General features: G+C 49.0%; 1 protein-coding gene across 3 annotated transcripts in view; it reads left to right on the plus strand.

Annotated features, from left to right (window-relative positions):
- SFXN5 (sideroflexin 5) overlaps positions 1-26614 on the plus strand; it is a 79152-nt gene that overhangs the window by 35615 nt on the left and 16923 nt on the right. For all 3 annotated transcript variants that reach the window (XR_011809301.1, XM_027455857.3, XM_027455858.3), the window contains exons 7-12: positions 1957-2010; positions 3271-3327; positions 4210-4275; positions 13361-13451; positions 17571-17686; positions 19593-19678. Coding sequence is in view for 2 of the 3 variants with exons in the window: in XM_027455857.3 (XP_027311658.2) it covers positions 1957-2010; positions 3271-3327; positions 4210-4275; positions 13361-13451; positions 17571-17686; positions 19593-19678 (470 nt within the window). In the remaining variant the exon portion in view is untranslated. The remainder of the gene's footprint in view (positions 1-1956; positions 2011-3270; positions 3328-4209; positions 4276-13360; positions 13452-17570; positions 17687-19592; positions 19679-26614) is intronic.

Below are 26614 nucleotides of genomic sequence, written 5' to 3' on the forward strand. Positions count from 1 at the left end.
AAACGTGCCTCTTTCAGTCATACAGATTTTGGGTGCGCTCTTTATTTATTTATTTTCCCTTTCCCTTCTCTTCCTCTCGCTCCCAGCCTCCGGCTGACAATGCGGGAGCCGCTGGCCGCCTTCCCTCTCCTCCGAAGCCTCATTAACCCGACGACTTTTGGGGCGAGCATCGGTCCCGGGGCCGAGGTAGGTTCAGCCCCCGTTGGATTCGCTCGGCTCCGACCGGTGGCTCCGTAATTAAGGACGAGATCCCCGGCTCGAACGGGAGCAGCAAATTAGTGGCAACTCGCACGGCTTGGCCTTCAGCCAGCCCACTGAGGAGCGGCAACTTCCAGAAAGGCTGGAGGAGGAAAAGCTGGAGGAGGAGGAGAGAGGCAAGAAGATGTAAATGAAATTGGGCCACCCAACCCTGGTAGCCTTTGGTTTGTTGTTGTTTTTCTTTCCATGAGTGTAGAAGTTGCCTCCTCTTCAATTGCTGCTGCTGTAGATGTGCAGAGGCAGCTTGAGCTCATCCCACTGCTCCCCGTGCCACGACAGGGAAGTTTTTTGTCTTCTGGGCTCCTGCAGGAGCAAACCTAAAGGAAACGGTGCCGAAGACGGAGAGTGAGTGACCTCGGAGCCGTCTTGCCCAGGTTTGTGGATGCCTCGGAGATGTCTGAGCGTCCTGAAAGTCAACGCGCTTGGAGTTGAAAGGAGCCCTTCGGTCTTCAGACCCTTCACAAAGCTGCAAGTGTGGGTTTGTACCGTGAAGACCATCATCAGAAGCTGTTGGGCAAGGCTCAAGAAGGGAGAAAATGATGGTGTTAGGAAGAATAATTTCTTGGCTCTTTGTTACCCAAGGACTCACCTTCTTGTCCCTCTTGATTGGGTTCCTTGCTGGGAGCCCTTCAGCTTTCGTTTTCCTCTTCCTCCTCTCCTTCTTTCCTCTCCTACAGCTTCGTAGACTCGAAGAGGAAAGGTTGGCGTCAAACGAGGTAGGAAGGAGCCTGGCAGCCCCGCGCTGTCTGTTCGAGGTGGGATGTGCCCGTATGGTATTTGGAGACATCTCCGGGCTGCTCCCAGGACCATATGGGCAGCGCACACGTGGCTGCGCTCAGATGCTGCTCCGGGTGACTTCCCAAAACCTGCGGCACCTCGCGTCGCAATCACAAAATCATCTGGGTTGGAAGAGGCCTCGCCAGATGTGCGGGGCCAGGCTGCCTCGAGCCGTCGTCAGCCGCAGCTCGGAGCCCAGGCAGGAGTTTTCGCAGCTCCCCAGCATGCCACATCAACAATTCCCTTCTCTTCAAACAAAATTCAGGGCTCCCAAACAGGAGCACATGTGCTTCCAGGTGGCACTCCTGTCTTCAGATGTTCAGCTCTCATCCCTTCCCTGTGCTTGAAACAGAGAATGTGCCAAAGGAAAATAGAAAAAAAAAAAAAAAAGAAAGAAAAAAAAAACTTGACTGCCAGTAGTAGCAATTTTGAACTCTTGTATTCCTGCAACTTTTGGGTTATTCTCCAGAAATGCTTGGATAAAATCGATCGTTTACTTTTAGTGAACTCATCTTTGGACATTTCGTGCTGCCAGGCTCTTAGAGGTGTGTTGCAAGCAATTAATTGAAGTCGTGGAGCTTTCAGCAGCAGCTGTGTTACCCAGTTTCCCCATTGGAAAATTGAGAGACGATGGGCAGAAGGGGAAAAGACAGGGCAGCGTCCTAAATCCATTCCCTTTTAGCCTTTATCACTTTTTTTTTTATGGAATGGGCACTTTTAGAAGAACTGGAGGCATGGCTCTGTTCCCTCACCTAATTGCTCTTGGTTTGTACTCCGGCCACTCACCATGAAATGAATTCATAAATGAAGGCAACTTCTTAAAATCGATAAAAATACACGTGCTGCTTTCGTGCCTACCAGAGCACCAACAACCCCAAACCAACCATACGTTTCCTAACATGAAAATCTCTTCTCTTGCAGGTTGTTGGTCTTCTCCTACCCAACCAGACGCTGGCATCCACTGTTTTTTGGCAGGTAACGCTCGTCTGCTTCCGTGCACGGGATGGGTGGAGAGTGTAAAGAAAGGGAAAGCAGCCTCTGGCTTTGTTAAGAGGAAGGTGATGAGGCTGGGTGTGATCACGGAAGGGTTTGGCAGGTCTGGAGTGGGCTGTGAGCAAAGGGTTGGGTTTGCTTTGTCATGCCCAGCAATTTATGCCATCATAAGGAGGATGTAAGTAAGTGTAAGGGGAGGAAGTGTGAGCATGAATGAGTTATAACCACACTAAACGCCCCAATTAAGTAATATTTCAGCACTAACTGGAAAAAAAATTATCTTATTTTCATTTTTAGTTGCAAATGTCTTTTTATTATCCAGTGTAACTGCCAGGAGAGAATGACACAGCTAGGAAATGTCAAAGCAGAACAGGATCCGCCTCGGATGTCAGAAAGACTGCACAACTGAGAATATGTAGGTGCATCCCAGCAACTCATGATTTGGTGCGTTTAGCTCTGAGTTCATGTCTCTGGAAGGCAATTTGCCTTCTTGGCTTTAGGCTTGGAAGACGGAAAGAGTTGGCTTTGGGTAGGTTGGCGATCTGGAGACAGCTACTGCCAGGTGTCTTGAAATTTGCTCAGGTTGGGAGCTCCTGCTCCCGCATCTCTCTGCAGCTGGTCCAAAAGCAGTCAGGGGAAGCCTTCAGCTTTAAAAGGAGGGGGGATCCTCTTAAAACTAGATAGAATATTTCCAACACAAAATCGAAACAAGCCCACTCGAGAGGGAGGTGACAGCAGGCCAGCCGGTGAGTGTAGTGTGCCTGAGACACCGGGGTTTTATGGATGGGTCTCAACTCTTCCAGCTCGTAGCCTGCTGGACTGATATCCAACAAGATAGCCCCAAATTGTATTGATATTTTGGAGGTCCTTCCTTGAATTTCCTCTTTTCTTGCTCCAGTAATATCACCAGCATCAAACTCCTGAGCCAGAGAGCATCCGAATTTAGCTTCTAAATTGCTCCATACCACGATCTTGAAATTTGTTTTTAAATCTAGCTGTTTAGTTTTGGGAACCAGAGCTCGTGCACGTGCTTCTGTATGGAAGCAGAGCTGGTGAAAACTGCGTGCGTTGTTTTTTCTGTCTCGCTTTGAAGGGCATCAGACCAGAACTGGTGCGTGCACGAGCCTTCGAAAAGATGTGGCAAGTCCCAGGCAGGCCCAAACGAAGACGTCGCTCCCGTGCTCGTAGATCTTATTTTTGTGAAGTTATATTTATCTCTTTCTCTTTTTGTTTCCCCTTCAGTGGTTGAATCAGAGCCACAATGCATGCGTCAACTATGCAAACCGCAACGCGACAAAGGTGAGGAGACCCAACATATGCAGCGCGTGCTGCACGTTAGCTCTGTTTTGACACGGAAACATAAGTCTTGTCTCTTTGCTGTTAATAGAAACTGCGGAGTAGGCACTGTGACGAATTTATAGATTGCCCATTCTCCCGAATCCACTTCCATTTTAAACTCCAGCTCTAAATGGCAGGAGGATCTCAAAGGCACTCGAGGCTCACGAGCGATGCTCAATGCCTTCGTGCTTAATTTATAGTCTAACTGGTATGAAATGGTTTAATTTGATACGTAAATGAACACGAAGGGAGATGATGTCTGTTGGGGTGTTTGGATGGCAAAAGAAGGGGCCATGATCACATTTTTGTGTCGGAAGGACTTCCTACATGTCCCTAGTAGCGCTCCCATGAATGGTCCTGCTCTCTTCCTGTTACTGCAATGTCGATCATCTCTTGTTGGGATGTGGGACATCGAGACAAGAAGCTAAAATGGAAGGAATCCAACTCATTGAGATAACATTTCGAGGACAAATATTTTATGCAGAGAGTTTGGGGTTCACCACTAGTGATTAGAATGCCAATTTAGTCTTCTTTTTTCTTTTTTTTTCCTTTTTTTTTACCATTTGTTGAATTCCATTCACATACTTTCTTTGAGCTGCTACTATTATAATTTTCTGATGCCAATTAATTTTCCATTCCCTTTACCCTTGCTCATGAGGTCAGAATGTTCCTTGCTTTTGCCGCTGCGAGACGACAGACCGTGTGTCACCGAACAATATGACAAAACGAAACCTGTCTCTGGTTTAAAACAAATACAAAAAAAAATAAAAATCAAGAGCTTGGTTGTATTTTAATAACCAGAAGTTTGTTTATTGAAAATATGTTTTGTTTTTCTTTCCAAAGCCTTCTCCGACGTCCAAGTTCATCCAGGGCTACTTGGGAGCTGTCATAAGTGCTGTCTCAATAGCAGTGGGTAACGCTTTGTATCTGTATCTTCCCCTACTCGTAACTGCTCCCTTACAGTAGTACTGCAGTGCTTGTGAGATGTTTCTTTGAATTGCCAAGCATGTTTATATTTTAACTGACATAATTCAGTCCAAATAACGAGGAAATATTTTAACCGTGAGATGTCCCTGTCCGTGCATGCCCAAACTTTTCAGCAGAAGGAGACTTCTACCAGTGATTGCTTCCAGCATGTCCTGCTCTGTGCTCTGCTTGCGTCCCGGATTGTGCCTTTGCTGCTGGGTGACTCAAATTATCCACGTGTGCAGTAAGTTCTGGTGAATGAGCCTAGTCTAAGTCAAAATGCCAGCCTGAGTGACCCTGAGGCTGCAGGGTGGCAGCGTGAGAGCTGCTGTGCTGAGCTTTTTGGAGGTGTTCCCCTATGGGATCTGCACCTTGAGCTAAAGGAGCAGCAGTGCTCCAAGTGATGGCTTTTACCTGCGGGCAGCGTACAAGCTGGAGCCTGGTGTTGGAGTCACAGCTAAAGTAATCTGCATTAGAGGAGCTTTTAAATGATAACATTGCTAAAATCCTACTCTGGGGGCGTCATCGTCAGAATCGCGGTGTGATGCGCCGGGACCACGAGGTCACATCTTTGGCAGCTAATTCCCAAAGAGGCAGATGCATTTTTCAGGAGCAACTTCAACAAGTTCTTTCCTTCAGTGGCTTTTCAAATAAGCCTCTGAAATGTATGGTTGTAGCCACGTTTCCTAATGTACCCTGGGCAAGAGGCTGCATGGGCTTGCTCAGATTTCTTTACAAGGTGCAGTTCGTAAAGTCACAGAGCAATGGAGTGGCTTGGGTTGGAGGGGACCTCAGAGCCCCCCCAGCACCGTGCCATGGGCAGGGCCCCCTGCCCCCATCCCAGGCTGCCCCCAGCCCCATCCAGCCTGGCCTTGGGCACTGCCAGGGATGGGGAGTAAATAATTTCTTCCTTACATCCATTATAAAACTCTTCTCTTTCATTTCAAAACTGTCACCCCTTTTTCTTCTCTAGAGCAAGCTGGGGATCGATAACAGAATTACGGAGGCAGGAGCTTTACCAGATACTCTTCTTCCTGGTAGTTTTCCATATTTCTGGCTTGGCTTGCTTGCTGGCTGCTGCTCTCCTACCAGAATTAACCCACCCCGTGTATTGACCAGCCTGGCATTGATGTGAGCTCCCACACTTCCTAACCTCGTGTAGATGCCTGCACATCAGCAGCTCTCCGTGAGCTGTTCCCTGCTGTAGCAGGGAACTTCAGAACTGTTTCCACCTTGTGAATTCACCAAAGCAAAATGCTCCAGCTTGATGTGCTGCTGCTGCCCACCACCTCCTTTCCAGCCACCGGCAAGCACAGCTGCAGCAGAGGGATGCTAACAGATCATTTCCCCTCGTTGGCATTAATTCCTCTCCGTTTTGGCAACAGGAGCAGATAGAGGGCAGGAGACATGGAGAAGTGATGTTGGCAGTTTTGTCACCCCGAGGAGCTGACAGGCTTTGGTAAGGAAGCCACTGTCCTGTGGTGGGACAGCTGATATCCCTGCTCCCTCCTGTGCTGCCTGCAGAGGAGCTGAAGCAAAAAAGATAGCTCTACAGTGCAAAGGGGGCTTTGTGGGACCACCGGTGGTGGTGGGAGAAACTCATTCCCTGAAGCAGTGTGAAAACCAAGACCTGGGGATCAGAGAAGTCGTTGCAAGCCAGCAGCGACCTGCTGGAGCTGCAGGGTGGCTGTCACCACCGGTGACAAGCACGAGGGTGGCTCGTCAGGCTGCTGATACCACGCCACGATGGGCACACCGAGCTGCACTGCCACGGGGGTGCCAAAATTTTGTACACACTGGCACAACAGCTGTTTGGAGCTCTGAGGGGCAAAAGTTTTGTTGTAGGGGGCTGCAGCCCTCCGAAACCCACTGATGTGGCCAGGGGGACAGCAGGGTTCAGCGGGTTTAATGGATGCTTTCTCCTTGCTGATGTTTGGAGGAGTTTTGTAGCTGTTGGATTAAGCTCTGGCGCTTCAGGTGTGCTCGCTGGGGACCCTTGTAAAGCCAAGGTGAAGCCAGCCCACCCCGCTGTCCCCGTGCAGAGGAGCACGAGCTGCTGCGGAGGAGCCCCGCCGATCCCTGTTGCATCCTCAAATCCCCACACAGAGCAAATCCTGCAGGCAGGGAGCGATTTTTTTATGTTGTAAATATCTGGATTAATAGATTAATAACCGGCGTCTCCTCGAGCAGTTTTCTTTTTTTATTTTTTTTTTCCTTTAATGATGATGACAAATAATTTAGCGCTCGCCTCAAGTTTCCTCACGCTGGATCCTGAAGGCTTCAGCCCTCATTAACTGATCTCTGCTGTCAGTTAGCAGCAGATCACCTCCCAGTGTGAGCCTATTAGGACCAGATGACCTGAAAACAAGTGCCACTGCCTCCAGTGGTCTGCTGAGCCCCGGTATTAATTAAAGCGAGCCCCTTCCATGTTTGCAGTTGGCAAGCGACGCAGGGAAAAGGCTGGTGGAGTGACAGAGCAGGCGAGTTGTGATCGTGCCTCCCGTCAGCTTAACCCTCTGTGGCTTCATCCCGAGCGAGGGACAAACAAACGGCTTCCCCACGCGGAGGGAAGAGGAGATTTTGACTTTTCTCTTCTCGTAATTAAACTAGGAGCCTCGGCGAATCTTTGCAAATAACCTGATAATTTTCCCAGTTCCGAGAGGGGGAATTTGCTGTCACGGAGAAGCAGCACGGACCCAGCTCTGGGTCTGGGTCCCCTGCTTTGCAGACCTTCAGGATGAGATTTTAGAGGAATTATTATTATTATTATTATTATTATTATTATTATTATTATTATTATTATTATTATTATTATTATTAATATTCCTTTTCAATATTTGTCAGTATTTATTTTTTTAATATTTTTTCTCCTTTTTTCCCCACCTGCTCCCAACCCAGTTCCCGGTTCAGCTTTGGGTAAAGAAATCTCTGCCAGGATTGCGTTTCTCCTCCATCGTGGCACCAGCTGAAGTGATCCCTTGTAAGGAGGTTGGAGAGGACATCAGGAGGAGAAACCTTCAGAGTGGCTGCAGGTAGAGAGGTGGAAGAGCCGATGCAGCAAATTTCCCCCCCCTCTGCCCCCCTTGCTCTTCACACAGGGCACTTGCACCCCATTTTCTGAAGGCACCACGGCTGCAGACAGCTCTCACCACTCCTGGCGTCTCAGCGCCGTGTTTTTGGGACACCCTATAGTTTGTGATTTCTGGTTACCCTTAGGTAACCCAGATCTGTGCTCCTCCTCCCGCGATTTCGGTTTATTTTTATCGTGTTCTCCATGCGCCAGCCTCCCTCCTGCCTTTTGTTTTGATCGTTCCAGATTTGCAGCTCTTCTGAACATGGAGTGGTAATTGTTGTTTTTTGTTTTTTTTTAAACAATTGAGTGGATTCCTGGGATTAGGCCTTGGTTTCTGATAGCTGGCTGCTGTTCCTGATGCACAATTACCACCAGCTGCTTTTCCCGAGGAAGGCAAGCAAAGGCAGAGAGCAGTAATAAGAGCTGAGAAAGACCAAGAGCATTTTAAATTTTTTTCCCCAAATATTCCAGCGCCAAGAACCGCACTAATCAGAGGGTTTGTAATTACACAGAAAATCCTTCCAGCAGGGAGAGACACACACACTCTCTGCTAATTCTGTCAAGCTTTTAAGAGGTTAAAAAAGCTCCATAACCAAACCCAACTTGATTATTAATGCTGGTGATAACTTTTTTGCATACTTTATGTTTCTTAGTTTCTGATCCAAGCTTGATTTGCCCTTCTGTTGCTCATCCTTTTTTGCTTCTGCCTCAGCTGTTTGGCACTGGGGTCTTCAAGTCTGACTTCAGCTCGAGGTGGTTCCTGCAGCTGCAGATAAATGCATGCAAATCAAACCCCATCAGGCCAAGAGCCATGAGCAGGTGCTCTGCTTGCTGCAATGTCACTGGTGGAGAGAGCTGCAGGTTGGGGACCGTGAGACCACGGTGGTGAGTCGCTGGGTTTCTCCCTTTCCCACTGGTTTCCCTGTTCTGGAGCAGAAATTTGTGCATCGGGTTTTTAACTTCAGTGGCTGCAGCCTCAGCTTCTGCCGAGACCACCCTGCAAGGAGCTGAGCCAAGGTGCAGGTTGTCCTTCCAGCCTCTCCTGCCTGCTGAAGGCTCCTCTTGCAGCAAGAAATCCCTCCTGTCCTTGTGGATGTCTTATAGGTCATCCTGGGGCAACCTTCTCCTGTACAGAAGCCTCAGTGAGGTTATTTCTGAGAAAATACGAGTGGTTTGTTGGAAAAGAAGCAGCAGCTTCCTGCAGAGGTGTGTGCACGAGGATGCCCTGCTGTCTGCCCGGGCTGCACGTCTAAATCTGCACCAAAAAACAAACCAGAGCTGGTGGATGTGTGGAGCTGCTTGCACCCTGAGCTCTGCACAGCTTCTGTCACCCCTGGAAATGAGACTTCTGGGGCCTCTCGGAGTTCCTGTAGGGTTTCTGCTTGGCTTCTGGTTTCTTGAGACGTGGTCGTTTGTCCTGGAGATTTTTTTATTGTAGTCCCACGGGGTTCGTGGGTTCTGATTCGTGCAGGAATCTCAGCTGCAGTCGGAACGGGTTAAGCACAGAGGTTGTGCAAAATGTAGGTCTGTTAACTTTACATTTAGCTGTAAAAAAAACCACCAGCATCCAAAAAAACCCACAACGGTGCAGGAGTCCAACCAGCAAAGCCCAGTGTGTGTCTGAGAGATTAAAGCAGAGTTTGCTTTAAGACAAATGGACGTTGCAAAAATGATGGTTTCAATCCAGGCTGTCTTTTTTTCCACCCCAGCGAAAGCATCTTGTAAAACCAAAACGTGCTTTGTCTTAGAAACACCCCTACAACCCGAGACATCCTCGCAGCCGTGTGGGATTTCAGCAGGGAGATTTATTTACCTTCTCCTGAGGAAGCTGAGAGGTGAGGACTGCTCAGGCCTAAGCTTGTAGCTGTAAAATAATATCAGCGTTGTGCTGCTTGCGTCGCAGCCAGATTTTTGGCACTACCTGGCCCCGCGGCTCAGCGAGCTGTGTGGCTGCTGTTCACAGGGGATAGGTGTGCTTCGATGTGCAGGCTTAAAAATCTGCCACCGGGAAGTGAGAATAACAAAAAATTACATTTAAATACTGCAGCTCTGTCCTTAAAAAGAAATAAAGCTAGAGGACAGGGCGTTTATCCAAAGCTAGAGGAGAACCTAAGGCATTAAGGAGATAAATCAGAACGGGGCTGGCTCGTTGCACTCGGAAAATTCAAGAGCAGAAAAAAAACAGCATTTTAACCTCGTGTCCTTGTCCAGGAACACTTGTTGGACCTAGAGGTGCTCGGGCTGCTCTGTGCGTCGCTGCCTGGGACCCGGTGTAGTGGTCTAGAGCCCTCCCGTGCTGGTGCTGTAGCTGGCTGCCCGCTCTCCCTCCTCCCCGTGGCACCGAGCTCACACACACACACAACATTTTTCGCTCTCCTCTCCAGGTGAAGGTACCCCTGTGGATTTTTCTAATCCCAGCTCCCTCTTCCCGATAATTGTTTGTGAGCCGCGCGGCGCGACTGCATCGACAGCCCGCGGATCTGCTGTGATGCCCGTAATCAGCTCGGGAGCCTCCCACTGCCAGGGGCTGCTTTGGGGTAGGAGAGGGACCTGGAGGGAAGGGAGCAGGGTTGGGGCACCCTTGGGGATCAGTCTTTATGGGGAGCTTGTGAGCACGGGTATCGACCACACAGTTTTATTTAATGAAGCTCAGGCAGCTTTTACACCAAACTTTATCACCCGCTCCCCCAACTGATATCTCCCCCTCGTTCCCGATTCCCCCATAAAGATTGATCCCCAAGGGTGCCCCTGTCCTCCTCTTTGTTCCCCATCATCTGCCACGTCCAGTTTCTCTCCTTATCCCTGTTTATCCTCTCTTCTCCTGCTCCTACCTCTGTGTTCTCACTTCTTTCTCCAAACCGTGCCATTTTCACCCAGCAAAGCGCCCAGCTCGTTCCCTTTCTGCCTTCATTTTGGGTCTGACCAACCTTTCCTCCTTCCCTGCTCTTTTGCTCCTCTCCACGTTCTCCCTCCACCCGCTTCCTTTTTGCTTTCCCTTCCCTGTGCTCCTCCGTTCTGTTCTCCTTGCCTTGGTAAAGCTCCAGTTGGTAAGCGGCCCAGTTTCCCATCTCTCTGCCTCCATCTTCACCTCTCAGCCCTAATGAAGGATTTTTTTTTCCTTCCTTCTCCTAATGCTCTTTTCTTTAGTTCGGCTGGATGGGGCTCATCAGATCCAATTAGTGCCGTGGTGTTTTAATTCAGCAATCTGGTGATTTGGGGGCTGAAGGATAAGCTCCCTATGAGCCGTTCCCTCCTTCCCCATTGACTCGAAGTCACTGGGACCAGTTCGTGCTCTGGTGCTCCCTTTTGCCCAAAAGCTGCTGAAACCCGGGAAAGTCGAATCCCTGAAATCAGCAGAGACCTAACCAAGGTGGTGAGTGGAGCGTGGAGAGCTGCCCAGCAGCATCCACCTTGCGTGTGGCCTCCTGTTTTATAAATATTGTCAAAATTAAGTGAAATAATTTCTTTGCAAGCGAACCACTGATGTATTCACCACCATGGAACTGGTTTGAGAGCAGTGGGGTCGGATCTCCGTCAGGTGGCTCAGTAGTTGCCAGCTTTAGGCACGCAAATCCCATTTCTCAGGCTTCAAAAATACTTATAGAGAGAAAAAAGTTAATTTTTAGTTAATTTTCAAAATAAAAAGGGATATTTTTTTCTGTCACGTGGTTTTCATGCTTTTTAAATTCATGTCTTAGGGGGTATGAAGTCAGAACAGCCCCAAAACCGAGCTTTCTCCTGCTTGTCAGGATGCTCCATCAACCAAAATGAGCAAAGGCTTTGTTGAAAGAACCCCCAAAGAAAAAAAAGGCAATTTAAAAGAGCTGGATCTGTCCCCTAGGCTGGGCTGCAGCCTGGGAATATCCTGAACCAGTTCTGCACTGAAATTGTTATTTAAAAACGCATCATCTTGCCAGAAATTAGACATTGCCAGCATGGAGATCTTCATCCGAGCTCAGCCCCTGGGCTCCTGCCACAGGCAGCAGAGCTGAATGGGCACTGCTGGGGGGGGGTTAATTTGAGCTCACGTCGATATCTATCTTGGGAGGGGAATAAACACCCCGAAAAAGGCACATTTCCATGGGCTGGGCTGCAAAGGGAGCCCATCTGGAGGCACCACGGCTGCTCTGCTGAATCCCACCTGACGCCGCGACGTGTCTGTGCAGCGCCAGCGCGGTGGCTCCCGGAGCTGTGACTCAGGCTGTAGGCAGCCTGGTGATAATAATCCTCCCGCGGCTGTTTTTCTCAGCTCCCGGGATGAATTTGACTCCGTAGTTGGTGTTCTTGGGCCAACCCCTAGGAATTAAAGCCCCCTGTTGCTGGTGGAGGGCTGGGATCGGGGGGTACCCAACCGTGGCCGGGCGCTGTCCTGGAGGTGCTGCCATCCCCTTGGTGGCCTGCAGGAAGGAGACCACAGTTGGCCAAAATCATTATAAAACTGTTAAAAACAAAACCTTATCGCTCCTAAATGTAGTTTCCAGAGGCTGGAAACCCAAGGAAATTTGGGATCCACACAGATTAGCTGTCTCCGGGCTATAAATACCCAAATCCACGGGGCAGCACCGGCGACGCCAGCTGAGAACTGTTGTAGCTTTGCTTTTCCAGGCACGTTTTTTGGGCTGCTGTCTGGAAGCGTTCAGATTCTGCAAATCCCAGTACTTGGGAAAATGTAAGAAAATAGCATTTGGTCAGTTTTGAGTGGGAAGAAGAAGGAGACAAAACCCTTATTCGTGCCGGGAATAAGCAGAAACACCGCGGGGATGCTCCTCTCTTGGGATCAGCCAACGTGGCCGAGGACAGGAGGAAAGGATCCCTTTGGGGTCTTGGTGGAGGTTCTGGAAATGCTCCATGGGTGTTGAAAACCAGAAATGTGCTTATGCAGGGCTTGCCCAGCAGTTGTGCTTCTCCACATCTTCCTCGCAGCCTACAAAGAGACGAGATGCGCTGCGGATGCATGTATAATGTAGCAGCTTGCAAAATATGTTCTCCCATGCTTGGCTTTTTTTTTTTTTAAAAAAAGCCCCCAAATCACTATTTGCTGGCAGGTTTTTGGCTTTGGCTGATTTTTTTTTTTTTTTGAGTTTTGCTGCATTTTTTGGCTGAAAACGTTTTGGCCAGGCACTGCGAGCGACTTCCATTTTCGGCCGAAAATTCCCCCACTCGGGGGCCGTTGGGTTTCGTTTTTGTTTTTTCGGCTGGGAAAGAAGAAATATTGAGTGATCGGAAGGCAGAATAGGTTCCTTGCGAATAGGTCGGTTTAGTTAATGACCCCGTTTCTGGGGCTGGGTTAATTAATCACCCCGTTTCTGCTGGAAACAAACGCTGGTGGAGGTTCTCCAATTATCGCCGATGCCCGGCGGCAGGGCTGCGAAGGCAGGGAGTCTCCTCCGCGCTGCCTGCAGCACGTCTGCCGTGCCTTGGATCCCCGCAAAACCGTAGAAATCTGCATTATTCAAGCGCTGGAGGAGGCAACAAAAAAAAGATCTGCGGTTACAATGAGCTGCCTCCCATCTCTTGCCTCTTCAGAGCTCCGTTCTGGCCCAAATGCTCGCGTTGGAGGGAGGTGCGGGGGTTTTTCGTGGCCCCACAAAGAGGGATGAGTTGTGTTGGGGCAACCACCACCAGGGATGTTCATTTTTTTGGGGTTAGGACCCCCCAGCCCCAGCGATTTTGTGCTAGGGGGGAAAACCAGCAAGGAGCAGCTGGGAAAACGCTGCAGGAAGGGGTAAAAACGCAGCGAGGGGCATTCCCCTAAGGGCGTCGCAGGGGTTTGTAGCCTGATTTTGGGCTGGAAATGGCTTAAATTTCATCAAGGGTTGAGCCCAATGCAGCAAAAGGGATTTAGTCCTCAAAAGGAGCATGGAGAGAGACCCCAGTGTTGTTTGCAGGCTGTGGCTTCTGTCCCGTTCCTTTTGGCTAAATGTTGCCCTTTCTCTGTTTTTTTTCTCTTCAAAGGTTGGCCTTAATGTCCTGGTGCAGAGAGCGAACAAGTTTACCCCCGCCACGCGTCTCTTGATCCAGAGGTTTGTGCCATTCCCTGCTGTCGGTAAGAAACGCTGCCTTTTTTCTGTATTCACCTCGCCCTTACGCCAGCACAAAGCACCAAAACGTGTCCTGGGCTCCTGCCTCTCCGCTGTGCCCTTTTTGGGATGGCCGGGATGCTGCTGAGCCACAGGAAAACTCAGCCCAGAGGTGGTGTGGCAGCTTGGAAAGCCCCATCTGGCTGCACTTTCCTCTTCCAGGCAGCTGAAATAACCACCACGAGTTTTTTTTTATTAATTTTTCCATAGAAATAGAGTGAAATGCTCCTGCTCTGAATGCACGGATTTCTAAGAGCTGCTGATTTAAACAAAAAAGACTGATGTGCATGGAGAATTCGGGCTGCTGCGGGCTTGTTAGGGCACAAAATTATGGTCTGTGGTTTGTCAGGGGACTGCCAGTGTCTGGGGACACGTGGGGGACTCGGGCTTTGCTAAATCCAGTGCTAAATTTGCTAAATTCAGCAAATTGTGAGTTGGTTTCGTTGGGAAGAAATCTTCAGTGGTGTCGGGGTTATTTTACATCTATATCTACATATCTCTCTATATTTTTATATAGATATATTTTAATATATATTTTATATCTTTTTTTATATATAAAAAGACAGTGCAAACACATTTTTGTCCAAGCATGGAGGAAACCAATTGCCCAAGGGTTTTGCTCCTGGGTGCAGGTCCCTTCTCAGACTCCTTGATCCCAAACTTCCCTTCGAGCTTTTCCCTTTGCAGTCCAAGTTCTCAGAGCTTCTTCCAAGCGTGACCGAGTCGCCTCCTCTGGTCCTTCTGCTCCTTTTCTTTGCCCCTCCTGCCTGCAGTTCCCGGGTTTTTGTGCTTTTTTTCCTCTTTTCCTGCCAGAAAACCAGCTGCTTGCCCTTCGAGCAGAGCAAGGACAACGGGGATTAGGGTCTCAGTGGCATTTCTGAGCACTCAGCTTTAACACAGGGCATCTGGGGATGTTGCTGTTGCTTCCCCGGAGCCTATTTTCAGAGCTTTTCAGCTTCCTTTTGCTTTTTGGAGCCAGGAGGGCACTGGAGGTGAGCACCAGCCCCGAGAGGCTGCTCAGGGGCTGGGTTGGAGGCAGAGATGCACGCGGGAAGCCTTCACCTCCGAGCTCTTCTGTTTGTGTCCCAAGGTGTCGGGAGCGGGAGGTTACGCCTGTGTCAGCGTTGATTGAGGGCCTGTAATTAATTTGTTTAGCCCGTAATTAATTCTTCTTTTATTTGTGTACTGTCATGCTTCATTATGTGCCAGGACATCAGGAATCCTCCTCCTAATTGCTGTTTTGCGGCTCTGAAAGCTGCAAGGCGCTGCTTTGCAGACCTGGACAAACTGGTTAATTAAGACGTGCCTTCCCCTTGCTTCTGAGCTGCCAGCCCTCAGCAGAAGGGCAGGATTTAACATTTTCTACGCGAAAAGCCAGGAGCTGGTGCTAGCCTCTTGCTCCACCACCGTGCACAGCATCGAGCAGATTCCCCGTGCATCTTCCTTCCCCTCTCTCCCCATCCCACCGACCCAGGCTGAGATGCTCTTGGTAGCGTGTCCATCTCCTCGGGGCCCTGAAACTGTTGTTTTCACCCAGAAAACAGAACAGAAATGCTGCTTCCAGGATATATTTAACAAACCTGCACATGGGGCAGCCCGTGGAGGTGGCCAAAGCTCCGTGTGTGCAGCTGGGTTGGCACAAAAGGGTTGGTACAAAAGGTTTCGCGCTCGCTGTCGGCCACCCCAGCACATCATCTCTTCACCAGGAGGGTTTTTTTTGGGGCAGGGAGGGCAAATCTGGAGGAATTTCACCAGGAAGGAGCATTGTGGTGGTGTGTTCTGGAGCCTGGCTGCTCCCAGGGCTGAGCAAGCAGGAACTGGAACATTTTTTCAGGCTCCAAAACCACCCAAAGGTACCCAAAACCCCCAAAGTTGCTTCCCAGATCTGCTCCAGAGGAGGTTACAACTGGTGGAACGATGCCCCTCGGAGGGAAGGCAGGTGAGGAGGAGGAGGCTTTTCTTCTCCTGGGAAACATTTCCATGGTTCGGTTATTTTTTATTTTTGTTCTGTTGAAAATGGGGTTAAATTCATGAAATGTGTTGCTGAGGCTGTGCACATGGGCATGTCTGAGCCCCCTGGTTTAGACATCCGTACAGAGAGAGTTCAGCAGTGGATTGCTTTGTACCCAAATCCAGTTTCAAGTAAGTGCTTTCCCAAGAGTAGTTTCTATGCTTTTACCATTTGTTTTTCCAAATTCTGAAAATCAAATTGTCTACGCATGTATTGGTGCATTTCCCTTTGTGTCTGACACCTTCAGAAGTTGACCTGCAGCAGGATTTCTGCTTTCCGTGTGTGTGTTACTGAAACAAACCAGGGCTTGTCTCAAACAAACATGCTGGAATCGGGTCTGGAGTTTGGGATGCGGACAACGAAGCCCTAGATATAAAGATTCAGAGACACATTTTGGTGTCTGATGAGGTTTGGGTCTGAAACATCACCCCGAACCTCACAGCCTGCGTGGCACAGAGCATCGCTGCTGGCACGGTTTGGCTGCCAGCTACAAGTCCAGGGCATGGCAGTGTTTAAAAAAAAAAAGAAAAAAATGGGACTAAACTTTAATGAAATGCTTGTTTTGTTTTTTTATCACAGGGAGTTTGATAGATGGGAAGAGTGGTCCAGTAGTTAGAATATTAAAGAGAGAGACAGAGTGTGCGTGTGTGTATGTTCCTCTTATTCTGGAGTGTAAGGAGCATTTGTCACCACAAATCATCCTTGATTGCAGGGAGCTGCGTTCATATAGGGCTCACCCACCCACCACCCGCAAAAAAAATTAGACATTTGTTATATGACATGAATTGAGATTAATTAGCGAATATTAACCCGTCAAGCAGCACAGAAGCACATTTTTGGAAGCAGCGGTACCGCAGCAACAGTGGGCTTGCAGTAGTTCTGGGTGGAAAAAACAAAACGTGTTGGGGAAGGGGGGGGGGTTGCTGGAAAATGCCAGTTTTTATCAGAAACAAAAGTTTTGCAGGAAGGAGCAGCTCCTCTTTGGAAAATTTTAAGAATTTTCTGCAGGGACTTGGAGACCTCCTGGAGGAGAGCAGCTCCTGGGGAGGATGTTTGTGAAGCACAAGCCCCACACGGAGCTCTAGGAGCAGGATTTGGGGTGATTCTGAGAAGGCAGCGGTGCAAAAAGCTGGGAAAAGGGAGATTTTAGGGGAAGGGAACCAGATCTGTCCCCACCTGAGCCTCAGGTGTGGGGTTGTGATTTCTCAGCAGCCAGCTCGATGGCTCCAAAAGAGGCGGCGATGCCCTTCCTCCCCTCCCAAAGGGGAATTATCCCCTTTTTTTGCCAGGTGACTGCACTGCATCAGCCCTGAAGTGCCCATGGGGGGTTCTCAGAGCCCGTCCACGGCAGGCAGCGGGGCTGGGGGAATCGGGGATGCTGCAGGGGGACTCAGCCAGAGCCCCCCTGGGAGCATCACGAGGTTTGGGTTTGGGCTGCCCTCGCCCCGTGGAGTTACAGCGGCTGAAGTGAGCTCGGGCAGCCCACACGGGGCTTTTGTCCCTGTTAGGAAAGGTTTTGTTAAGCAAACAACCACAGCTCCAGCTCTGCAGTAAGTCCACAGAGCCACTTTCCCCCAAAAAATAGAAAATGAGGGCAGATAGGCAGCAGAACTGCTCTTAACAGGGTACGTATCCCTAAAAGCAACCCAACCTTGTCTCTTTTGATTCAAAGAAAACTTCTGCCCTCCTCAGAGCTCAGACCTAAGCTGTCCTTCGTAGCTCAGTGCCATTTATTTCCATCACACCTGCTGAAATTCATTATTTCCGAAGAGTTTGCCCACTTTGTTTGCCCACGGACCTGGTTTGGCCATCAGGTGGAGAAATCAGGTGGAGTAATGCTGCTATTTCTTTGTGTCAACGTGTTTCCGATCGTGGCAAATCAAAGGAGATGATGATTATTCACGCTTCAGAACCACATTTCACTCTCAGTACCAGAGTGAGTCCTTGACTTTAAGAAACTTCTTGGCAGACGGCTGAAATCAAAGCTTGAAGGGATGTGGTGGAGAACAGAAGCTTGCCATTTGGTATTGACCGGGGCTGCACTGCTAATCAGCATGCTTTTTCTCATCCTCAGCTAGTGCCAATATCTGCAACGTCGTCCTGATGAGGCACACGGAGCTGGAGGAAGGAATTGATGTCCTGGACAGCAACGGGAACATCGTTGGGTCTTCCAGAATCGCTGCAAAACACGTAGGTACCTGGGGTGCACCTGGGGAGCACTTACACGAGCTCCCACAGCTGTAGGAACTGATGGCTTGAAAGAGCTGGAAGTAGGTGAGCTGTGTTTATCATGCACAAAGAATTAAGCAGCAGAATTTAGTGCCTCTTTGTAGCCACACGTGCAGCAGGGTGGCCACGGAGCTGGTGGGCACGAGCATGGCACAGCCCATGGCTGATGCCGTGCGTCGAGAGGGAGCAGGCTGACATCAGGAGGATCCTCTGCCACCCCGCTGCATTCACAGCCTTCGGATTTCGTTGTGGAAACTTGTAAGCCGTTCATGTTGAATAACTTACACCTTTTTCTAAATGAGGAAGACTTCATTTGTGAGCCGAGGAGCTGTTTAACCCTTGCCATGGTAAAGCTGCCTTACCGACTGCCAACCCGAGCTCTGTGAGGGTAGCCAGATGTTTGCATCCTCGTGCTCACACCTGGTTTGTTTTCCCCCGTAACCTTCTAGGCTCCGCCATCTGCTTGCAATTATTCCCTTTTCTTCCCTCCTTGCATAGTTTTGTCTTCTGAGCATCATCTGATTGTCTGAGGCGTGTTGTTTCCAAGTGGGCTTTCATCTGAAATGTAAAGCATGTACAGAAGCACACGCCCAGGCAGAGGAGTTAATAATATAATGCTTGGCATTTCTCTCCCTCCTTCTGTCCAAGGCTCTTAAGGCACTTCATAGACAGCAATTAATGTACAGATTTACAGTCTTCAGCGAGAAATGGGAGATCTCTAATATTTCTCCATATTGATGTTTAACAGGGAGCTTAAAACAATCTGTTGAAGGGCTCAGAGATGCTTGTTGGAGCCAGTTTTCCTCACTTAACATCGCTGGCTTCGAGACCCCGCTTCCCCTCTCCATCCTAATGGTCCAGGGGAAGACAGACAACACGGAACAGAAGGATTAAAACTGAAGGGACTGAGTTAAGTGGAGTTCAGGCATCAGACTTGGGAGGACTTTTGCTCAGATGTCATCTTGTCCTGACGCATCTTCCTGAGTCGCACAGCGCTGGGTTCTGTAGTGTAAAATTTGGCAGATCCTTGGCGTTATGTCTGTGCCTCTCCAAAACCTCCTCCCGTTTTGGAAGGATTGGATGCTCCCAAGCCTGGTTGGATGTGTACATTTCAGCATTCCCATCCCAAACCTGTGATAACCTCTGCCCAAGCCTGGCAAAGCCCCACGCATGGGCGCAATGCTTGGGGCATCCCAAGGGGATGCCAAAAGTGGTTGGAAGAGGTAAGAGAAGGAGGCACAGTGATGTTTCTACTCATTCTAGAGCCCTGATGATGATGTTTAGGTGGTTTATAAGTGTCACGCTGCCAAGCTGTTCAGTTTGGTGCTTCCTGGTGGATCTTGCCAGGCAGAAAGCACCCAGAGAGGGACGACGATAGCTCTGCGGTTGGGCATCCTCCTGCAAAAGGGAGCCCAGCTTGTTACAGTGCTTTTCAGTAAACCGCTGCAGGTTAAGGTAGAGAAACTAGTCTCGGATCGAACAATTAGGTACTACATTGAAATTGAAACTCATTTGAAGGAGAAAAGATTGAGGCTGCTGCTTAACCTGAGCTATTTCTCCTTGCAGCATCTGCCAGGCAGCACCAAGGTGTGGGAATACCACGAGGTGGCTGAGTATTTTTGGTCCCATAAAGTGACATCAGAGAAGCTATTAGGTGCACGGCCCTACTCCCTGCATTCATCTCTCTGTTTCTTCCACTGGATTTACAACCACCCATCATTCGTAGCAACAGAGCAAAAATCAGCTCTGTACAGAGCTGCCAGCAGAGTTGAAGATGGGTGTTGATACATTTGTTCACGTACACAGAACAAGAAAATGGGATTGGTTTTAAATGTCTTGGGTCTGTTTGTTTGTTTTTCCTTCCCAGGCACTGCTAGAAACGGCCCTGACAAGAGTGGTCCTGCCCATGCCTATACTGGTTCTACCTCCAATTATTATGTCCATACTGGAAAAGTAAGTGGTGGGTACTCCAAAGGGGGGGATTTTTCAAGGGGAAGGGAGAAAAGATCCTCAGCAAGGATTATAATATGATATTTCTTAGAATTTGTTCATCACAGACATTTTTGGGCTTATTCAACCGTTCATGTTCCAGCATTTTTGGCCATTGTAGGCTGGTAAAGTGTTACATTGATGTGGTTATTTTAAATCATCTTTCTGAGCCTCCAGCAGTTTGCATAACTGTGTTGTGTGGGTCAGCACGAGCCCAAACTCTCTGAATTCAGTGGGAAAGGGTTCAGAAGCTCTCGGTCCTGCGTGCAGCAAACACTGGGGCTGCCACGTGGGGCCAGAGGAAAGGTGCTTCAAACCTAACCATCTCCTCTCACGTTTCTTACTAACAAAAAGCCCCAAAAAACTCCACTTTTAAAGCTTCTCAGAGATATTCGGAGCCCAGCTGTTTTGGCCTTTGGGGCTCCTCTTTAGGATCTGCCCATCCCATCCCATCCCATCCCATGGAGGCTCATGGCCCGTGCTGGGGTGGGGATCACCTTGCCTTGGTTCGGAGACTGATTAGTTCATTGAAAGATGGGGGTGCTAAAGGGCTTGCTGCCTTTGTCCCCGACAGCCAAGCTGGAAGCACTCTTTAAACAAATTTGTTGATAATGGCTGCTCGAAAGCACTCCACTGACAAAGTAAATAGCAATTAGCACGATTAGGGATTGACCCATCGCTTTGGTTAGCCCTGCGTGCCCTTGTAGAAACACCCCTGGGCAATTTTCTCTCCTTAACGGAAGGCTGGGGCCGCTTCTGTAAATCCTGAGTTTGATTTTTAGCACCCAGATTTTTAAAAGATTTTTATTGTCTGCACCCCTGCAGCACTCAGAGGCTCACACCAGGATCACTCCTTCCCATGACCTGGGTGTGGGGAGAAAGACAGCAACAAACTCTGTTTTGGAAACTCTGAAGTGAGTTTTCAGCCCTTCCTGGCCAACACATTCTGTTTTTTTTTCCTCTTTTTTCCTCTTTTTCCCAAGGGACCGTGGTGGCTCCCTGCAGCAGGGCACAGTCTTGTAGCTGGAGACCCTCAGGGACTGGGTGCAGATTCCAGCCCTGCTGATTTTGTGCAGAGCATTTGATTTCCTCTTCATCCTCCTCCTTAACACAAGCTGCATCCGTGCTGCAGCCTTTCCTGCAGACAAAAATCTTTATGCGCAAAGCCTCAAAAATTCATAGAAACCCGGTCAAAGAATGATCATCTCCAACAGGAGACATCAAGGACCATCACGGACCACAACCTTAAATAAAACTAAGAGCAGGACTTGCTTTGCTCTTAGGCATCATCACCTCCTGCACTGACACCGCGTGGGTTACCAAAGGCACCTGTGCTTTGGGCAAGACTTACTGAAACTGAGATTATCTCTCAAGCTAAAATGTGGATCTAGACGAGGTTCTCTACCAAAAGTCATCGTTTTATCTGATGGATTTCATCCAGGTGTGCAAGAGGATGGCTTCCTCCTCACCGTCCCTGAATGATATAAGATGTGTAGGCACTGATTTTTGCCTAAATTCTACGCAGAGCTTTGTGGCTACGGTTTTATTTCCCTTTATATGTCTTTGGAATTTGGATTTGTCTTTGAATTTGGATTCCTGGAAGTGTGAGTGAGAAACAACAGGGAGAGGTTTTGGGGTGTAGATTGGCCACGCAGAGGTTGTGGGGTGTGAAAGCATCCACCTGGCACGGAAGGCATCCCTTTCCAAGGGGTTTGCAGCCCAGGTGTTGACTCTAAGATCTTTTAAATGAAGTCAGAGGTGAAACCTCATGTTGGAAAAAAAAAATGGAGCATTTGGTGAAAAGTTTAACTTTTTTAATGTAGTAAAACTTCAGTTAGACTTTTTATTGGGGGTCACGTCCAGGCTTATCATCAGTTTATTTACAGAAGTCCTTGCGGTGCCCATGGATGGGAACGACAGCAGTGACCGTGCTGCAGCTGCCTGGGGGTCTCGCAGCACCCCAGGAGCAAGCCACCTTCTCCCAGCAGCAGGTTTTGAATCCAAAGCTGCTCCCTCCTTTTTGTCTCGGCGTTCAGAAAGTTTATTTTAAGTGGCCAGTTCCTGGTCGTCGTCTTTCCACTTGGATCCAGGTCTTTCCTCTCTCTCAGCCATCTCTCCATCTGCATGTTTTAACTCCCCCAGCTGCCTCTCTCGTCTCTTGTGCCATTTTTTTCAGCTCTCTTGGCTTCTCTCATCTCTTTGCCTGCTGTGTATTTTAACTCCCGGGGCCGCCTTCTCTGCTCTCCAAGTAATTCAATGTTACCTCCCACTGCCGAGCGCCGCAGCGCTCCATTCTTTCCCCATGTTTCATGCATTTCCTGCTGCTTGGACGCTCTGTTGAGGCAGCTAACATATAGAATCGATGTTTATTTTGAGACTGCATATGCCACGCGGGGAACACGGTGTCAGTTATTTCGTGCAGATGTATTCTCGTCGAAGTTTTATAAATAATAGCTGTGCTGGCAACTTTAATAGGGAGAAGTAGTGGTTTCACGTTGGCAGTGAGATGGAGAGGAGTCATCTGTGGGATCTCAGGTCGGCTGACTTCAGATCAGAAAGGAAAAGTTTGTTAGTGCCCCCGTGTCACAGAGATGTGGGGACAACTGCATCTCCTGCGTTAAGGTGGATTCCTTGCACTTCAAACGTTTTCCTTTATTCGTACGCTTCTGTGGATCCTTTTATGTGATGGGATTTGAGAACCTGCACGGGTTTCTCCCAGAAAGGACCGGTAACGGGGCCATCATCCAAGGCTTCTCCTGTAGTCTTTGTCAGGCTTCTGACTCCTTGAAGGACTGGAGCCCACCATGCAGACTATCAGTGTGTAGAGCATCCAGATCCGTGCACATCCAGCCTCGGGTTCCCCTGAGCTCCATGGTAGGAAAACTGAAATTTGGTGCAATTTGGTTCACGTGCTCAGGACAAGGGATGGACAAACAGACCACAGCTCAGCCCACCAGCAACATCTGCCACGGACACTTTGAAGGGGAGATAGAAGAACGTGAGTGCTTCTCTTCCTTGTCTCTTTATCCTAAAGCCTCTCCTCTACCTCTCAGTACAGGCAGCCTCAAAGGGTCTGAAGCACAGAAGATGGCCTGAGGATGGCCTCCAGGAGCTCACCTATGTCAGGCTAGGCAAGAGAACTCCCCCGAGCTGCTGCACAGAGCTTATAGGGTGAGGTAAAGCTGGAGCTGTTGGGAATGGGCAGAAGAGATGTGTCCCTGAAAGAGGAACTCTTCTACACCTCCTTCACCACCACATCACCCTGATCTTGAGGCTTGCAGAGCTGCTAGCACCACAGCATCCTCACACGGCAGCTGTCAGGGCTCTTTTCCTCTAAATCTCATCAAATTAGGGCCGTTCCCAGGCTGGATCAACTTGCAGAGCTGCTCAGGCATAGCTAAGCCAGACTAAAGTGGGAAGAATGGATTGTCTTCAGGGATACTTGGTGCTTGGACCATGGCTCAATGGTGCTGGCTTTCTTAGCCTTAAATCACGTTTTTCACTGCAGAAATGAGTGAGTTAGGAGGTCCTCCTGGACCTTGTGCTCATGGCCTTTTGCTGGAGATCTCACCCTTTAGATCTGCGTGCAGAAGGTTTCCTACAGGTGCTCTTCTTCCTCTTTCGAGTGCAAAGTGTCTCCATCCAGCTAAACCCTCGGTGAAGTTTGTTTGAACCAAACAGCTGCCAGCAGTGACACCTTAAACCGCCGTGGCTGTTTCCAAAGTAAACATTGAAACTGCTCCTTTAATTATGTCAATCAAGAAAAAAAAAAAATAAAAAATCCCCCAACATCTCTCCCTTTGCATCTGCTGTGTCCCCTGGAGCAGGCTCCGAGTCCCCAGCTGGAGCAGGAGATGCTCTTGAGCGTGGTCAAAGCCCTGGTGGCCCGGAGTGGCAGGCAGAGCCCTGGGTTGTTAGAGGAGCCCTATTTTCCTGAAATGACCCCAAACGAGTGAGAAAAGCTCAAACACCCTCTGCAGAGAGCAGCAAAGGTCTCTCCGAAGCACGACGTGGCACGGTGCTGGCTCCGGCAGGTTCTGAGCACAGCGGGGATTTGGGGTGCACCGCCTGGGCTGGGACAGTCCCCCCAAATTTTGTGGGGTGTCAGATGGGTCACTGAGCCTCGGATGCTTCGGGATACCCAGAGCCTCAGCCTCCTGTGCTTTTCTTACCCCGCCGGCATCCTGGGCGTCTTGCAGTGTATGCATTAGCTCTGAACCTGTTTATACCAAACACTACAGCAACCCCACAGAATCTGTCAGCTGGGAGACTTTGGTTAACTCCTGTCATATTTAGTTTAGCATCTGACACCTCCTTCTAGACAAATACAGCTCTGGTTCACTGAACCCGATAACTCCTTTTTAGTACAGCGACTGACTTCCATATGGAATAAATTACAGTACCTCTTGAAAAACGCCAGAGGCAGCTGCCAAATTATGCAAAATTTAAACCACTAATGAACAATGTGATGAAAGTTGAATGAAGGTGTATTTACAAGAGCTACAACACGCTGTCTCTGCGGAGCAGATGTACTGTCTGTACAAGCATGCGTGTGTCTGGGGCTGTACCTACGTACACGCATGCTCATGCATATTGAAGCCACCCGTGAGGGCTCGCTGGTTTGGGTACCTCCGTGCACACTGAGTGCTACCTGGGATCAGTGAGCCAGAAGCTCCCCGGTACGTTGCTGCCTTTTTTCAGTCCACCAGGCAAATTTTCGAGAAGGAAATTGCAGAAAGAAGAAGCGTTTGGGGGCTCGGAAGGGGGTTAAAGAAGCAAATCTTTTTAAAAAAAGGAGAAGAGAGAGGCGTGGAGGGAAGTTATCACAAAAATAGACCTCCTGTTTTCATCCAAAGGCAAGTGCATAAACAAATCGGCTTCTAAAGCAGGAACAATAGATCCTATTACTGTGTCTCTGCAGATTTCCAACCTGACACCTTCTCTTGGTGCAGACTTTCAGGCTCTTGGTGTTTCATCCGAGTGCCAAGGTTTGGTTCAGCAGAGCCTTGGCAACCCCGTCCCGCGTACAGGGCAGCACGTAAAGCTGCTGGTCTTGTCCAAGAACAGCTTCGTGTGCTTTTGCACCATGAAAACAATATTAATTCTTGTAAATATATGTAATATTCACTCTTGTGATTATAGCAGTGTGATAAAGGAGATGCCTGGGGCAAAAGTGGGCTGTCAGGAGGATCTAAAGGTCCAGAGTTTCATGGTCTAGGCAGAGCACACAGGACAATGCTGTAAAATAATTCCCTGAACAAATGAGTATTAATTTTATTGATCTTTAATCTGCTATAATACTCTGCAATGAAACCATCGAGAAACATCAATCACTTCTTGGGGGGATGGTTGAAAAGAGGGGGCTCTGATTGCGTTTGGCAGCTACCAAAACGCAGCAAGCAATAATTTAGCTGAGTATCCTCCTGAGATCTGTGTCGAGAGCAACGATCCTAGGGACGGAAGAAAAGTGACCTCCCAACTAATTATGAGTCATTTATTCCGAACTACGCAAATTTTAGAATCCGAATCCCAATTAAGACATTACACTACATGTGTTAATTAGTCCCCTCTCCTTTTTACATCAAGCCATAACTCGTCTTAATTAGGAGGTCGGCCATTGTAATTTGAACTGGCCTGGGTCTGAAGCACTTTTGGAAATCACACCTGGGGGCTGTGCCGGGGATCACTTTAAATTGGTTGAGTTTTTACTTGGGTGATTATAAGGTCCCCAACAGGGCAGTAATTAAAGAGGGTGCAGCTTCCAAACCGAGGTGTCAGGGTGGCACAAGCGGTGATGTCTTGCTTCGAAACTGCTCTCCGGGGAGGCTTGGAGGAGGCTGGTTTTAGGATTTTCTCTCTTGGATCACGGCAGCTTTAGCAGAAGAACAAATCGTGTCCAGCAGTTGTCCGTCTGCGTCCCAGGGACTCGTTATCACAACTTATTGCTGCCAGTTCCCAAACGTCTCATTTACAGAACTGGTGAATGCAGGTAGAGCATGGAGCAAGGTGGGGAGCGGGTACCTCCCCGGCTCACACGAACACTTGTGGACTTCAGCAGGAGGCTTTTGGTTTAGATCATGCTCTATTCAAAGCAAAGTAGCCAACTACTGGAGAAGAGAAGCCTGGCTTTCACAAATCAATAGGATTGATTGTCTCATTAGCTTATTAGGGAGCAGTTGAGACATTGGAGGAGTTCCATCAGATCTTGGTTTCCTTCCCCATTTTTCCCCAAGCCCTTTTACGACGAAGACAGCTTTCAGCAAGTGTTGCTAGCAAAGGGCACGGAGTCTGAGTGTTCAGACACACACAGACAACCTACGGCAGGGTAACAAGTTCCCACACATCAGCTGCTCCGTTAGAATTCGTCAGGTGCGTGCCTGCAGGAATCTGGTATCCTGCATGGGCTGCAGGCACAGGCTGCACAGCGAGATGCACCTGCAAGGTAATGTTTGTGCGTGTGTGTGTGCCAGACAGCCCGGATCCCAGCCTAGCAGCATGTCCTGATGTGGGAAGGGCTGTTTGCTTTGATTTTGTCTTCTCATCCCAGTGGAAGGGTGTTAACTAGCAGATTTCTGCCCACGTTTGGTGGCCCTGAGGCATCAGCATCCTCAGAGATGGTCAGAGGCTGTAGGGACACTGGGACCAAGGGACTAAGGCGATAGCTGATGACCTATTGGCAAATCTGGCTGCCCCTCTCCATTCTTAATATCCACTGAATACTCAAGCAGAACTCACCATTTACTTGTCTTATTCCCATTTCCATGGATTGGTAGAAAAAAAGTTAATGACGGGTGTCGTTTTGGTGCAGAGAGCTTCCAACCAAACCCCTCAATAATTACGTTTTACCCCCTAACGTTTGTAAGCTGTCTGCGGTCCTGTGTCCTGGAATATACTTAAAAT

The sequence above is a fragment of the Anas platyrhynchos genome, chromosome 4 (assembly GCF_047663525.1).
Source record: "Anas platyrhynchos isolate ZD024472 breed Pekin duck chromosome 4, IASCAAS_PekinDuck_T2T, whole genome shotgun sequence".
In the NCBI taxonomy this organism is placed as follows: domain Eukaryota; kingdom Metazoa; phylum Chordata; class Aves; order Anseriformes; family Anatidae; genus Anas; species Anas platyrhynchos.